At 52.0% G+C, this 16933-nt stretch overlaps 1 protein-coding gene across 3 annotated transcripts in view; it reads right to left on the bottom strand.

Moving 5' to 3' along the window:
- The window catches only part of CNTFR (ciliary neurotrophic factor receptor), a 201996-nt gene that overhangs the window by 48907 nt on the left and 136156 nt on the right, over positions 1 to 16933 (bottom strand). For all 3 annotated transcript variants that reach the window (XM_027670423.1, XM_027670425.1, XM_027670424.1), the window contains one exon: positions 9091 to 9321. In XM_027670423.1, the coding sequence (XP_027526224.1) occupies positions 9091 to 9321 (231 nt within the window). The remainder of the gene's footprint in view (positions 1 to 9090; positions 9322 to 16933) is intronic.

The raw sequence follows: 16933 nt of genomic DNA, 5'->3' as shown, positions 1-16933 counted from the left end.
GTCCCTGCTGCCATGAGCTTCTGCATATGCATTGCTGGGCTCTGCTAGATGTCCCCACAGCAAGACTAAATTTCCCTATGCTGCTTGGAACACCAGGTGGTCATTGCTCACTTGCTTTCGGCAAACACCGCGCACCCTTCTCACTCCCCTGCATCACCAGCAGCCAGGCTGCCCAGTCTGGTACCCTGTGAGCTGCTGGAGACAGGGACACCCAGTTTATTGTTAGTCATATTCAGCAGGCTGTGTATAGCTCCTGTTGGCGCAGAGAAAACAAGCAGCCATCACCCTGGGGATGGTATCATAAACCATTTTAATAAGGCATTTTGCTCCCCCCTCCCCACCATCCCAACTCATGCAAATGCTGCCTTGTTTAGTTGGCAGCAAACAATAAAGAACCCCAGGGAGCACAGGAGGGGGAGAAAAGGGACATCTGTTTAGAGCATTTCTACTGCATGGCTCTCCCAGGCTATTTCTATCTCTTCTTGTCAAAATTTATCAACTGCATAATTGTTTAAACAGCATTAAAGTGCTTGGAGCAAGAGCAACTGGAAATTGTCCTGTAGTTGCCTCTGGTACTGATGCTGACAGCTCAGGAAGGGACTAGGGAAAGAAGGGATCCATCGGGCATGGGAACCCTCTGACTCCTTTTCCGGGGGTGAAGACACCACCCTGCCTTGCTAACAGGAAGAAGATAATCTCACTTTATCACAGTGTCCTTCCTTGCTTTCCAGATCCAAAATTCTGCTCCCTGTTCTGACCCGCTGTTAGCACATTTAGTCTGCTAAATTATTTAGAGCAGACTCGCTTGGGAAACCACAACTAATGACAATGTCTTTCACACCGAAGTACCCTGGATCTTGCCCTGACCCTGCTGAACCCTTGGCTGGCACCTCACTGCATGTTCAGGCTCTGCTGTGGTTCCCGGCCACCACCAGAAGTTTCAGAAAGAAAAGGAAAAGCACTGGGAACTTGGAAAAGATGAGGATTTGTTGCTGCCTGCCATCTCTTCTCCTTTCAGGTAGGAGGGATGTGGCCACACAGGATCCCCACTGTGGAGTCTTCCCATACCTGGTGACACTACCTGGCCTAGGTGCCTGGCAACATGGGCACATGTGGCTGGTGACAAGAGCTACACCCCGTGCTGGTGACATCAGTGGGATTTCTTATTTCAGCACCGTCTGGGAAGCAAACAGTGATGTTCTTTAAGTACCACAGCTGTATCGAGCTGTGGGTGAAGAAGAGAAAGCAGCATGTGGAGCATCGGCCACTTTGCTCCCTGCCCCACTGCTGCAGTGACAGGAGGTGGCCACATCCCGGCCAGTCCCTCCCCTCCCAGCACCCTGGAAGCTGAGGACACATGGCTGGTGGGCGGCAGGAAGTTTGCACCAAATATTTTGACAAGGGGCACTTAGGAGCAACTCAGATAAAATCCTTCCTGGCACAGAGGCCAAGTGCAAACAGAGCACCAGTGTGTGTACCCTCCGCTCACCCCAGCAGTCAGGGTCCCAGCCTGTGACCACCGTCCCTCAGCCAAGGAGGCTTTGTCTTCTCAGCCCTAGGCATCCCTAATTCCTGGCGCTGCAGAGCAAGGGCTGTGGGAAGCTGTTTAGACTGGACTTGGGCTTCTTTAACTACGGAGCTGGTTTTGTCATGTTAAGCAGGATAAACAAATCTCAGGAGAGCAGAAGGAGGCTGTGCTGCCATCCACCCAGGACACAGGATGCTGGTGCTGCACGAAGCCTTCCGTATTCGGTATTCATGCTAGGCAAGAACAGGGAGGGTTTCCCAGGAAGCTGCCAAGCTCCAAAGCCTTTTTCCCTTTTCTCCTCTAGCCCAGCAGCTGGAGCTAGGCTCCCCTCTGTCCCATCCCATGAGCTTATTTCCAGCCCAGCTGCAGGAGAGAGGATGCACAGAGGGCCTCTGGGCTCACTTCATGTGTAGGTCCAGAGCTCAGGATCACACATTCACTAAGAGGGCTCTTGCATTTTGAGCAGCCTGCCTCTGACAGACACTCCATTCCTATGTCTGGCTGGTTACTGGCAACCCTGGAACTCTCCCACTTGAGGAGGGTGGCAAGGTGGGGGGATCACCTTCTCCCCTTCACAGTGCTCTCAGGCCATGAGATGCTCCTGCTGTGACTCAGGTGGAGTTGTGAGCTCTCCATAGCACCCAACATGGCACGAGCTCATCAGTCAGTGGGGTTGAGCATGGTTCCATGTTCCTTAAGGTACGGATGGGGACCTGCCAGGGGACGTGGGATACTGCATGGCCATCTCCTGGGCATGCTCTTCCCTCAGGCAGTGGCTCCACAGGCCACAGCATTGGCAAGGCCGGGGCAGAGCTGCCAGCACTGTGGTCCCATGGCTCCGTGGCCCCTAACAAACACCACATGACGCTCCCCTGGCCTCACGACCGCGCGCTCCTCGCTGCCCCCAGCTCCCCCGCGGGAAGGGGGGGAGCCACGAGGAAGGGAGAGGGGATATTTTTATTGTTTCTGACACCGGCTGCCCCAGATTATCATGTTTTATGCAGCGAGCCAAAGAAGCATCACTCTGCTATGCTGCAGCTGGGCTGGCTGCCCAGCCCAGCCAGGGGAAGGGCGAGAGGAATGCAGCGGGGTGCGGGTGTGTGTGTGCGCGGGTGCGAGTGGACGGGTGTGTGCACACGCGGGCCACGGGGCACGGCTTCATTCAGCCCTCCCCGCTGCGGCACGCAGCGTGCATCCCGCTGGACGGGGCAGGAAGGTCGCCTGCTGCCTGCAAACATGTTTGTTTTTCTAGTCCGGCTCCTAATTCGATTAGGACTAATTGCATTTGGGAGTGTGGTGGGGTTTCTTGGGTGGTTTTTTTTTTTTTGGCCTTCTCCTTAGAAAACTGGGATAGTGATTTGCATACTGTTACCCGGTATGCCTTTCCAACTCCTGGCTGGGCCAAGACCCGAAATCTGGTCACTGGCAGCACAGTCCATCCATTGAATTTTACCAGCCACAAAAACACAGCACAGCATGGGAAGGCAGTGATTGGAGAGTCTGCGTGCCTCGTGAAATAAAGCCGAATTTTGATTAACGAAGCACTCCTGCAAGCTGGTTGACCTCGTTTGTCACACTTTCTTTCTGTGGCTCTCAGGAACTGGGGGTGATGCCTGACTGTGAATCACCCCAGAACCACTGCACCTACTCAGCCCCCAGTAGGCACATGGGGAAAAGTAACCCCATCCATAGCAATAAACCCAGCAGCTCTGGGGTGTATCTTCTGATGCTGGAATACCAACAGTCATTTAAACTTATTAGCTCCGTTCTTGCCATAGGTTTGGTCCACATAAACGTAGTCCTGCCCCAAGCACTGCCTGGGCACAGCCTTGGGACTGACCTTGAGTGGGCCTATGCCCAAGAGGTAGGAGCCCATTTGGAGGGTGAGAGGGATGAATCAAAGGGGCGGGTGCTGCTCCCTGCCAGCTGGCCCTGGTGCCAGGGAACGTTTACAGTCGTGTTTAACTTGTTGCTCTCGAAATAGCCTCAGTTTACATCGCCGCAAGAAGGGATTGGATAAGGTCATGAGGGAAAAATCCATCAGAAGGACTTCTTTTAAAAAAAAAGCCAAAAACCAAGCTCTGTGTCACAGATCGCTGGACACAAGCAAGGAAATATCTGCACACGCTGACCCCAAGCCCAGGCCTTCTCCGTCAGCATCTGTGCAAGTGGCAGGAGCCCTGGCCTGACCAGAGGCACTCTGCTCCGAGGCAGGGTATCCTCACCACTGGCTGCCAGAGCCAGCCAAACCTCTGCTCTCCCAAGCTGGCATGTTGACAGTGCCCTTCTGCAATTTTTCCCACCAAACCAACCCTTGGAAGCAGGTAAGCATACACCAGTCTCCGGCACTGCCTTTCTCCACTGTTTAGCTAGTGCCCATCATGAGATGCTCACGTCTGCCCTGGTGCTGCATTCCACTCCTGGGATGCAGAGGTGCATGTTTTTACATGGAGATGTCACTACATTCTTTTTTTTCTTCTTTATTGTGATAGGTGAAAAAGAAAAACTGGTTTAAAAACAACAGCAATAAAAAATAGATGCAAACTTGCAGTACAATCCTCCGGTTGCAGCTGGAGCCCAGCTGGGAGGAAAAAGTCTTCTAAGACAGAGAAAAGGGAGGCTCTGATTATTTATTAGTGGCCAATGCTTGATTGCTTGCTAATCAGTCCAGAGAACACACTTGGGTTCTCCTGGCCTCCCCGCTCACATGTGGTTCCTGTTGGTTTGTCCCTTCCTCCCTCCCTCTCTCTGGTTTTGCTTTGTTTGTTTTTCTGATAATTTGGTTGTTTTTTCCATGTCATTTTCCGTCAAACCGCATGTTTTTTCCCCTTTCTCTCGCCAGGCGCTGCAGTGACAGACATGGAGGAAGCAGGCCAGCTTGGGACTGCTTGTCCTCTGCCAGTCCCTTTCCCAGTCCCTTTCCCACCATTCATTGCCTGGGAAGCAGCGATGCCCATGGGGCAGGGCTGGGGCTGGCACCAGGCTACAAGACCCCCACAGCACCACTGTGACACAGTAGGTGACTCCACTGCCTGCATCCCGACCTGTGCATCTTATGCTGGAGGAGATTCTGCTGTATTTCCTCTCCCACATAGACCTTATCCCTGCCTGCACTCCAAACCACTGGGCAGCACCTTGCTAGGCAGTGGGCAGAGTGATGAGGGTCAGATGTCCAGCTGGCAGGGCTTGGGCATCCCCTAAGCTGGGCAGAAGGACAAATGGACAGAGCTGCTGGGTCGGGATGGAGGTAAGCAGATTAGAACAGGACGAAAGAATGGGAGTGGAAGGAGGGTGCCTCCCTCCCTCCCTTCTTTCACACAAGGCCTCCCCACTCCCATGTGCGCTCTCCGGCTTCTGGCAGCCTTTCCACCGCGCGTTTCCACTCCTCTCTGGCCCATTAGCAGTATTTTTATAACATTCTGTAACGCACGGAGCCGTGTGCCAAACCTCAAGAGTGCATTATTTCCCAACGTCTTTGTTATATCCACCCCCGGGCCCTCCGGCTGCGCATTTCCAAATGCAGAGCTGTGGCTTGTGGGGGCAGCCAGGAGCCCAGCACCACACTCCTGGTACCCAGAGCCTTCCCCTCCCTCCTGCCTGCTCCTGGTTCTCAGCCCCAAGCTCAGGCCAGAGATGCAGGCCAGGTGTGCAAAAAGACCTGGACTCATCTCCTGCTTCAGGCCATACTTGGGCATCTGCTACTCTCCAGGCTGCAGGGCAGGTGATCACTGAAGATAAACACAGAGCATCCTGGTTGCTCCCATGTGCTTTACCTCCTGCTCAGCTGCCTGAAAAATGGGGCAGACCAACAAATCACTGCTCCAAGTGCCCTGGAAGAGGCTTCCCTGGAGTAGTGCCAGCTTCCCCCAGGCCAATTTGTGCTAGAGGTGATTCATGCCCTGTAGATGGGTCATTTGGGACCCTTAGGGATAAGCAGGCCTGTGGGCCTTTCCTTCTTATCATCCCTGGATGCACACTGTCCCACTGGATGAGCACCAGTGTCCCCATTTCTGCAGGGGACAAGACAGCCCAGCTACTTCCAGCCTCTGCAGGGTGCTGGTGGGCTCCTGGCCACATCCCCCATGATGTGGACCTTGGTGTCAAACCCCACCCCAAGGACCAGTTGAACTACCTGTGTCCTCCCTCCCTGCCTGATGAAGCCCATTGATGAGACACCTTAACACTTGTGCTTGTGCCATTATGTAGCATCCTGGCCCCTTCAGCAAGAAATCCCCACCCCAGATATCCTTGGGTACCCCCACAGCCACTGACACATCCCATGGGAGCCCCCTATTCCCTGTGGGCCAGGGCCATTATGGATAACACCACTGAGAGTGGTCCAAATGCTGATGCTGAAGCTTCACCATCTCTCCCAGCAGCTCTCCTTTTCAGCAAAGTCTGATCCCCCTTAGCTATTTCCTAAGCTGTGTTCCAATTCTCATACTAATCCACATTTTCTCTGGTTTAACTCATAATTTCCCATGTGGCATCATAGCAAATACTTCACTGAAGTCAAGACAGATTACATCGACTGCATTTCTGGGCTTAGAAAATTGTTTCCCTTATCAAAGAGAGCTATCAGGTTAATTTGGTGTGATATATCCCTGGCAAGCCCCTCTCGTATTTTTCTCCCATTTTCCATTTGTCTCCATGTTTTTAATTGCTCCCTGTTCCAAGCATGCCCCACAGCCCCACTGTGCTGTGGGGTCAGGCTGTCTGATCAGGACTTTTCCTTCTCTCAAGCAGTGGAGACACACTGCCTCTCCCCACAGCCCTGGGTACCACCACTGACCTCTCAGCTGCTAATGAGCCTTGCTAATGAACAGATGTCCTCACATGGGGGATGAGGTGTTCCCCAAGCCTTCAATGCATTGTCTTCTTTGAAGGTGCCTCCATGACAGAGGTTCATCTCCAGGTTTTATCCTTCCTCCTCTCCCTTAGCTTGCGATGCCCGTGCTCTCAGCGTCGCCACTCAGACCCAGCAGGGTTCATTTGGTATCGGGCTCTGCCAAGCTTACTTTTAATCTCCTCTGAAACCTGTCTGCAGAGCCAGCTCTGCTCTTCTCTCCTCATTTGCTCTGTATTTATGTGGCTAACTCCCCTTTTCATTTCCTCTGCAAGGTCTCACTCAGCTTGACTCCTGGCAGGTCTCCCTTTCTCCCTGTGCTCGCTGACCCCCACGACAGAGCTTGCTTTGCTAATTGACACCCTTTCCCGGTCCTCGACCCTTCTCTGCTCCCTCCCCACATCCTTCCTGTGGCGTTGTATGCTCAGGAGCACTCCTGGCTTGCCTGTGGGGCACGCTTCAGGTACCGTCGTTTATTTAATGAGATCTCCAGCACTCTCCACTCACAGCCCCCAGTCCCTCTCTCCCAACTGCAGTCAACTTTCTTGTTGCCCCAGTAAAAGAGAAAAATGCAGGCATAGGCCTGTTTTCATTTAATTTCCCATGTAATTGAAATGAAACAAGTCTAAGAGCCCTCAAATCCCAGTTTTGCGCTCCCAATGCACTCAGCTGCAGCAGGGATGCTACCACAGGGCCATGCTGCAAACGTCCCATGAGTCACCCATCTCCACCTCCACACCCAAGCCCATCTCCATCTCCATCCCCTCCTGGGATGCTCCCAAACCCACTCCTTTGCATGAAGTCACACCCCCACACCTCCAGGGACTCAATTATGCCCAGCAGAGCCAGAAAACTTGAGGTGGGGAGGGGGATGCAGGCAGGGGATGGGGGTGGCAGCGCTGGGAAAAGAAACCTCGCAGAGAACATTAAATTAAAATCCAGGCAATTAAATTAATTACTTCTAAAAGCGTCTCACCTGATTAGTTCCTTGCACAGTTAATTGTGTTAACAACACCAGACATTCACTTATTTATTTGTCACCCTATCTCCTGGGGCTGGTGGGCCCCTCCAGTGTCCAACTGGGCTCCTCAGCTGCCCAGTGCTTAGGGGGGCTGTAAGTCTCCAGCGAATGGGAACACACAGTAATAGGAAACAGCAGGATTTGGGCTCTAATGCTGAGCAATTCCCACGGGTCCCTGAGCGGATTGACAGGGATTACTATTAGCGAGGTGCTTAGCAGATGGAGGAGCCATTGCAGAGTCACAGCGATGTCACAGCTGCAGAGGAGGTGGTTGGAGGCTGCAGCCCCCTTCCTGCTCCCTTCGTTTCCTGCAGACCTGGGCTGCAGCCCCCCGTGCACTGTCACAGCCTGGGACCTTTTCCTAAGTGAGATCTGATGAGCACGTGCCCAAGCAGAGGAGCTGCAAAACCTCTTTGTGCTGCTGCCCACATTACACCCAGTTCCTGCCTGTTCTGCCTCTGAACTGCTCGTGAACACTCCTCACCCCAACAGTGCAGTTAAGAGGCCCCCAACTCATTTGCTAGGCAGTGCCCTTTTTGTCTGCCATGCTCTCAGCCTCCACACCTGCTCGCTGGTGTGAGCCCTGCCCTCTGCTGACTGCTTCCCCTTGTCTGCTTCTCACAGTGCTTTTCAGCTTCTTCCAGCACTCCTACTCCTTGGCCCACGTGCCAGGATCCCTCCCAGATGACCCTAAACCATGAGTCGGGCACCATACAGCATCTCCAAAATCTCTTCAACAGGTGCAGTGAACCTCTTCTGCCTGATTTTTAGGGCTTACGCAGACCCTCCTGTGACCCTCTGCCCCTGTTCCGTGGTCTAGAACGGACACACCACCCTGGCTCTGATGCAAGGTGCAGAGGGTGAGACAACAAGTAGAGAAAGGCTATGCTGTGTCTTCCAAACCTGGAAACATACAACCACCTACATGATGCATCCCTAGACGGCAGAGCTTCCAGCTGGTGCCTCGCAGTATCCTCCGCAGCAATCATCCCGCAGCCGGCTACACCGGCTGGTGCTCTCAGACACCCACAGCTGCCAGTTCCAGACACTGTACTGTGAAACACACAGTTGCTATCAGATGTACAAACACAGCAGCCCCTAAATCACACAGCTGCTATCAGCTCTCAGCATCATGTGAAATACGGCACAACTCTTATCTCTCTGCCTCTGCCCCCCCCCCACCGAGACCTGTGAATCCGTGGATCTTGTGCTTAAGATATGCAAAATGCTGGGGAACATGGAGCTGTCGTCCAACATCCTGTGCACTCAGGACCCTGCAAACACACAGGGATCACCAGCACCTTTTGGCTGCTCCTCTGAAACAATCATGTTGCAGTAACCCCAGCCAGGCCTTCTCCTTCCTGACTGCAATCCTCTCTGACAGCTCAGCCCCAACTCTTTCTACCTGTGGAGATCGTTGCTGTGGCCCACGGCTGGATGCAGAAGCTATATCCCTTCCCAAGTTATTCCCGAGGCATCATTTAACCTATTGGCTTTGATGAAAAGTTTGGGGTGGAGGGACTGATTCCAGCCAGAATCAGTCTGCCATAGGGAGCTCATATGGTGGTGCGCAGCTGACAACTGTATGTATGGAAAGTAGAGGGGTTGGCATGGCAGGAGGGGGCTGTGAGGAGTCAATATGGGAGCAGAGACTGTGGCTCTGTCCCTCTCAATGTGACATGCTGGGGTACTCACTTCCCACTTTCAGGGCGGTCTGGTATTTGAGGTGCCAGGAGGAGCCCTCGTAGCAGGCGTACTGGCCACTCTGCGACAGGTCAACGTTCTTCAGGATCAGGTAGGACCCGTTCAGGTGGGACTCATCGATGTCGGTGCCGTTTACTGTCCAGGTCACAGCGGCATCCCAGTCCATGGAGCCACACTTCATGGTCACGTCTGCACCTACCCGCTCGTATTGGGTGTGGCTGTCTGTGGGGAGAAAGGGGAGAAAAATGGGTGAGCTCAGAGCCTGTGGGCATAGCTGCCTTGGAAAGGGGATCTTACCATCCCATCTGGCAAATAAGACAAGGACTGGGGCATGGACTGGCACCGTGTAGGTGGCCAGGGAAGCCCGAGTTCTCCTACTGGACCTAATAATTATTTATTTTAACCTTAGACTAGATTGACAAATACCAGGGGATCAGTATCCATGGACCACCTCCACCTGCAGGATGGTGTCCTCTGACCTTTACCATGGAGGAGACACATTGGAGCTGTATGGCTCACCAGCCAAACATCCCACGGCACGGTCAGAGACACAGACCAGCAAGGCATTGCCATTCCTGTATCTACATCACTTGTTAGAGGACACAAACCAAACACATGCATCAGAAACTCCCAGCAGAGAGATGACAGAGCCCCAGGACTTGTCACCAGCAAACCCCACATATTTCCTAGCAGAGATGGGAAGCAGGTACCTCTCCTTGCAATTCCCTATCCAGGAAACCAGGAAGGAGGATTGCGACCCAACTGTGCCATGCTTTGGAAAGGGGCAGCTGCTTGGTGCATGCAGTGCTGTTTGTCTCCCTGTCTGGGTTTTCTACTCTCTCCACAATAACATGATGCCTTGCTGAGCTGTTTGATGTAGCATCTCACGAGTGGGGCATCACAGCTCATTGGGCACCAGCTGCCTAATTGAATTTTCTCAGGTTTCTGGACAGGAGCTGGAGCTGACATTCATTAATGATCCTTAGCAATTGAATATTTCCCATGTTGTTACACTTGGCTGTGCTGAGCTGCATGTGGGAAGGATAAAACCACGTGTGTGTGTGTGCATGACACGGGGTGAAGCAGGACAGGCAGATGAGTGGGAGATGAGGTTCCTTCAAGGCTTCATCAAGCCTTTGTGCACAGACAAGGGTGGTTCAGTTCTCAAAATACTCCTGGGCTTCAAAAACACATTTGACAAGGTGCCTTCCAAGGAAACTAAGCAGCCCTGACACATGGGAAAGTCCTTGCAGGGATTTATAGCAGCTAAAGGTCATGAGACCAAAGGTGAGAGCAAGCTGTCAAATATAGCAGTAGGAGACGTCACCTGGTGAAGTTTGACAGAGATCAGAGCTGGATCAGATCTGCCCAACACCCTCATAACTCACAGGTAAAAGGGGGTCAAGGCAGTGAGAGAAGACAGTGTGCTGCTGAGGCTGTCAGGGCAGCCAAATCACAGCTGGGTCCCAAAGTGCTGCAGAAAGACATCATGGTACAGACCCACCAGAGAGTCACCCTGTGTCGACACATGCACAGTGGGATGCACACCGGGAAAATGAAGCCTTGTTTCCCCTACACACTTATGGCTCTAAATGTGCCACAGCCTTCACGGAAACATACCTTGGAGTCATCACACTCACTTCCCTGAAAACATCAGCTCACTGGTGACCAAGAGTCCAAACCCAAAATGGAAAACACTGTAACCTAAAAGCCATGAACAAACCTGTCCCCATGCTGTTAGGAGTACAGCAACACTGAAAACAGAGCAGAGGAAGGAAACAGGAATAGCAAAAGCTGGAAACAGATCCTACATAAGGATGGTTTAGTAGACTCAAACCCTTTATCCATAAAAGGAGACAACCAGGCAGAGATGTGACAGACATCTTAGCAATGATGGGTGACATGAGAGGACAAATAGAGAAGGACTGATTGCTCTTTCTCCTAATAAAATTAGGGGCAGCAAAACAAGCAAAAGGAAGTGGGTATTTTTGCATGAAGTGTGATTAAATTACAGAAATCCATGTCCATCAGATGCTGTGGATGTCAACATTTGGGAGGGGGAACACTAAGTAAATGAATTCATAGCAGAAGATACCACCCAGGGCACTAAAACACCAAGCTGCCCAGTGAGCCACAGGCTGCTGCAAGCAGCTGATGGTGCAGCAGGATGGGAAAAGCAGCCCGCAGGCTTGTCCTGCTCTTTTCTCCCTCTCCAGACATCAGCTCCTGGGTCCCCGTGATAGGTGGGACCACATGGGCATGATCCAGCCATTCCTTGTGTGAAAGCCCACAGCCTAAGCCCACCTGCAAAGGAGAGAGCCCCAGGGTAAAGCTGGGCCTTGGAGGAGAGCCTGGAAGATCTCAGCCCTCCTGCAGATGGTCTGTCAGGACACCTACTTCTGACAGGGATACAGCACCTTTGGGGATGTTACCCCTGCTGGGAAAGGGCATGCTAGAAACAGCCAGGGAAAAACTGGGTTGTAGTGAGTAAGATGCTGGTGGGATGCCTCAGGACCATTTCAGACACTAGCCAAGGAGGAGGACCTTTGGTAAACTGTGCTGATCAGAAAAGTGTATTTCAATGGTCTTAAAAAAGTTGAGAGCATATACTGACAGGTGGAAAAGAGGGAAGAACACCTGAGATGACACATCTGTGTGAGGAGGGACTCCTTTAGCTGGAACAAGACCAGATAAACAGACAGATAGGCAGAAGTGGATGAAGATGGATGAGTGGATGGATGAATGTGTGTGACAACAGACAGATGGAGAGCAGGCTGGATGAGCACAGATGGGATGGAGGAAAGGAGGGATGGAAGGACAATAAATTGCAGTGGTGTTGGGTGAATGGCTGGCTGTTCAAATGGCTGTGGCAGTGGATGGATGGATAGTTGGGTGAATCAATGGATGGATGGACACACAACTAGGAGAAGTGTGGATGGACAAATAGAGGTATCAGAGTTTACTTAAGAGTTCCAGCATCTTACTCAAGGTTTCCTCTGATTTCTTCTATTGCATAAGGTAAAGAAATTTTGTCTTCCCTTTCCTGCTGGCTCACACATGGCCTTTGACTATCCTGTTTTTACACTTGGGATTCTACTTAGCAGAAGCACTGGAGACAGTGCACCACCCAACAGCCTTGTGTGGGGAAAGGCTCAGTGCAGTGATGGACCCACAGACCTGCCTCCCTTGCCTTGCTCCTGCCTGCCCAGGGAAAGCTCTGGGATATCCAGCTCTACTTCTCATGACTGTGGCTGAGAGCTTGTCTATAGCTAGTGACTGAAGGACTAAGCTGGGAAGGAGCGAAAGGCACCTTGAATTATTTCTTATTTGTCCATAAATGCAGACCAAATCCATCAGCATTCATCCAGAAGGGCTGAGGGAGCCATTCCTGGAAGACAGGTCTTTGAAAGTAACGCTCCTTTCCAAGGTAATGATTTAAGGTTTCTGATGAAGGAGAAACCCAAAGCACAGCTTCAGAGGAAGCATTTCTCCCAGCAGGGTTTGCTGAGGATCTTACTGGAGCAGAGACAGGTCCCCGTGTCCTTCCTCACCCCATTCCAGGCATGGGAATCCCACCCAAATACACTGCCATGCAAACATGTGGCGGCTCCTATGGGAATAGGCACCATGGGGGTAGCTCCCCCAGAATGCTGGAGCAGCCCTGTTTTACACTGCAGACACAAGCTCTGCTTTAGGATGGGGATGGACAGCAGTGTCCAGAATTTTTTTCTGGGAGTCTCCACTTCCTGTAGGCTGGGAATGGGCAGGGTCCCCTCCCAGCCCACCCAGAGCTTCACAGTTCCCTTGAGCAGGGAGAGAAGGGAGGTTTGTCCACACTCCTGGTCATCATGTAACTGGTAACATACAGGATCAATGACCACAATGGTGCCTGTGCTGCAGTGCCAGCCCTGCTGGATGGACATCAAAGAGTGACATGGGCAGAAACAGAGCCAGCAGCTGGGAGTTGCAGTTTACATGGTTTGAGCCAGACGCGGGGGAAAATTTATTCTCCAGGAGGGTGGTGCAGTGCTCAGACAGGAACCCCCAGAGAGGTGGGATCTCCAGCCATGGAGGTTGTCACGGCTGTGTTGACAATGGCATGATTGATCTAGTCTTCTGCTGAGGACAGACCTTTTCCAAGTGGGACATTGGACCCTCCAAAGATCCCTTCCCACCAACACTGCTGTGATCATTGGCTACTTTGAGATGTTTGTGACCATTGATACTTAGAGATGCTGTCCAGCTCCTGCACCACCCTGCTTCTCCAACATATGCCACTTATTGGGTCAGGTGACAATCACAAGGCTGCGATGCCATCTTAGCGAGGCTGTGATGCTGCCACCCCAACTAGCAACATGCCTCTGAGCATCCAAGCCCACCAAGGGCCACATCTTCTGTCAGGGCACAGCACACCAGTCAGGCACAGCATGGCTTATAACATGAAGTCCCAGATCTGTAAAGGAACTATGGTGATGCATAATGGGGTCAGAAATTACAGCTTTACCCACAGCCCCGCAAAACTGCAGTGGAGGGAAGATGGGAGCCAGTTGTGGGATGAACACACACAGCTCCCAGCATTGGACCTGGGGCAGCTTGGGGAAATGAGCTGTGAGCTGTTTGCTGCCCTATTTGTGATGACGAGTGACAGCTTGACAGGTCCTGCAGCTGTAGGGATCAACAGGATAGCAGTACAGCAGAGATGTGGAGGGAAGATGAGACGAAGTGGCTGAGATGCAGGGTTCATGGAAGCATATTTGATGCTTCCCAAACCCATCCAGCTGGAAAACCAATAGGAAGATCATTCTCATTTTCCTCCCTAATGAATCTTGATCTATAGCGAGACTGAAACGGCAACAACATAGGGAAGCCCCGCAAAAACCTGAGGACTGACCTGGCATACACTGTGCTGGGAAGGAGTGGAAATCCTCTTGGGACCTTCCAGCCTCACTGTTTGCTCTCCCTCTGCTCCAGCTGGGACTTCAACCATGGCAGCATGGGCAGCTGCCAGCCACGGCAGGTGTGCTGCTGAGCACTGGCCTACCCAGCACGCATGGAGCCATGGATGAGGTGCTAGGGGTCTGTGCCCAGATGCCTGAAGGATCATTGGAACAGCCAGCAGAGGAAGCGGAGAAGACGGTTTGCATTCCTGGCACCAGCACTCACCACAGTGCTTCAGTGGGAGTCTTTGAGCCAGGGCCTGTGGCAAGACAACATCTAGCAGGCACACATGGGGCCAAAACCGTCCTTGCTGTCACAGCAATTTGCAGATAGACTGGAACAACTATTCCCTCTGGAGCACTCTGCCCAAATGCACTGTGGGGTTGTGGCTCATGCAGGCAGAGAGAGAGCAAAGGAAGGCACAGCAGCGTTTCTGGGGAGAGGCACAAGCACTCTGCAGGTTGCACAGCCTCAGGAAGCTGAAGCAGTGAGAAAGGTCATGTCTCTGCTTTTCCTGACAGAACATGGAGCATTTCTGCAGAAGGATAGAAAATTACACACATGTCTTTGGATAGAGGCATTCATATCACCCCACTAGCCTTCATAACTCCCTCTCACAGCTAAGAAACTAGCCCCAAATAATTATCTCAGTGGCTAATTAGCTGTCTGTGTACACAATAAATTATATGTTTAATATTTACATGGTGCCAGGACTATGCCAAGAGCTTTCCAAGCATATAAACCAGAAAGGTCTTGCATTCTTCAACTTCCCACGGTAATTGAGATGAATCAGCCCACAAGAGATCAGCTGGGAGCCCAAGAGGATGGAGAAGGCAAGGGACAGAGAGGGGGCCAGGAGAGGATGTTCTGGCCTTCTCCAGCCATTGGACAGGGTAGTGGCACATCCTGTGGCCTCTCTCTTGCTCCAGGACCCATGTTCACTGGCCAGAGCAGCATCAACTGTGTCTAAGGGATGCCAGTGGCTCCACTCCTATGTGCAGCCTCATAGCCCTAAGGTCTGCCCTTCTTGAGATGAAACAGCCTCTGGCTTTGGAGAGGGTTTCCCGAGTCCTTGAAGCACACCCCACTCTTGATCTCCTCATATCTGTTCCCCCTGGTGCCACTTGGTCTTTGCGCAGCTTTTGTTGCCAGCAGAAACCTTCCCTTCAAGGAGAAGAAATTTCATGCTTAAGGAGGCACTTCTTCCACAAGTGATTTAAAACTGGATACATCTTTGTAAGGAAACAGGCATAATTAAGTGTCATCGATGTAGCCAAAGATATGGACTGTTCCAAGTTAATTTTGTCCATTAATGAAGACTTGCAGAAAGCAGAGCCTGCATTTGTTTGCTCTACTTTGGTAAATCCCTGGAGTCAGCAGCTTTGCTCTTGACAAGAAAAAATAATTAGCAAGAAACTTTAATTAAGAGATAACAGATGGGTGCTAAAGGACTTGTACTCAATCATGCCACGATAGCCTGGAAGCAGACCTTGGTTTACTTCAGGGGTGTTGTGAAGGAGGCACTTTACCCCTCCTACATGCTTGGTTCAGGGCAAGATCCAGGGCAGGAAAGCCTCTTCTCTCAGCCTGGATGAGACCACAAAACATTCTCCTGTGAGTGTTGGCAAAGCCCTGCTCCCCCTGGAGAAGCTTTCCTCCCATTCTGCAGCAGCCTCACCTCCTACCACTGCCCTGCTGAGTGTACCTCCCTCTGCAGCTGCACCCCAAAGCCAGCCAGGGATGTCCATCATGAGGGGAGAAGGGGCTTCATGGCCCTTCTAGCTGCTCAACCGCATAAGGCTGGTGCTTCTACCATCAACCTTGATGCAACATCTGCTGGGCCTTTCTGAGGATGAAGGGACACTTTTACCATCAAATGTTCCATTGTCACAAATGATAATTCAATCTGTGGGCTCCCTTTTGGACATGATGGTCCAGCAGTGGGGAGGTGTGATGCCTGCTCTGCTGTGAGCTTGACAATGCCATCCCCCAGACGGAGCTCCAGGTGACACAGTTGGGATGGCAGCACTGTCAGGATGGTGGCACTTGCATTGCTTGTGCACAGGGGCCAAAAAGGCTACACAGTGGTAGGGCATCAGCACCCTCCTGGGGACAAAACACAGTGCTAAACCCAGTAGGAAACCACAGAACAGAGATCCACTGCTGGAAGCAGAAACTACACAGACTCACAGCAAAAGCGAGCGCCAAGTCCTTGCTGCAGCATTGGTTCAGCCTCATGGGAGGCAGCAGCTCCCTGTGCCTTTTGGCTGTGGCCCCGTGGGGAGCCCTGGCTGGCAGACATGGTGGCAGGATGGGGAATGCTGCTTTAGCAGACAGGTAACGTAGTGTCATTTTTCTGCTTGTACCATATCATCAGACTGACTGAATCAACAGCTTTGGCCTGGTCTGAGTGGGATCTCACCAGGGCACCCTGTGACCGGATAGGACTATCATGTCTGTGTCTTGTCCTGGTATTGCTGCATTTTCATCATCCCCACGTTGGGACAAAGCCTCTCTTTAGACCTGCCAAACCACATCAGCCCAGAGCCTCAAGCTGGCAGTGCTCCTGGTTGTAAGCCAGAAGGGCTCCATGTCAGAGGTAGCCTTGTTTTCCTTCATGCCATCACACCCAGCTCTTGTTGGAAGTAGTAGGAACTGTACAGGGATGTGCTGCCCCAACAATAACTTGACCCTGGTCACAGGGGCCAAGCAAAACTGAGAACAGCAATCAAGTCCATGTGACTCAGTAACAAGAGTCTCCTCAGCCATATATGGGTAGCAGACCCTGAAGAAGCCGCCCTTTCCCATGGCTTCAAGGTAGGAGTGAGCTCTGCCAGAGGGTGCTAATGCTGGTGTGCACCCATCTGTAATGGTCACATACCTCTATCACTAATCA

The sequence above is a fragment of the Neopelma chrysocephalum genome, unplaced genomic scaffold (genome assembly GCF_003984885.1).
Source record: "Neopelma chrysocephalum unplaced genomic scaffold, ASM398488v2 Primary Assembly neopelma1_96845, whole genome shotgun sequence".
Taxonomy (NCBI): domain Eukaryota; kingdom Metazoa; phylum Chordata; class Aves; order Passeriformes; family Pipridae; genus Neopelma; species Neopelma chrysocephalum.
The sequence above is the reverse complement of the archived record's forward strand: the minus strand, read 5'-3'. Positions and strand labels throughout refer to the sequence as shown.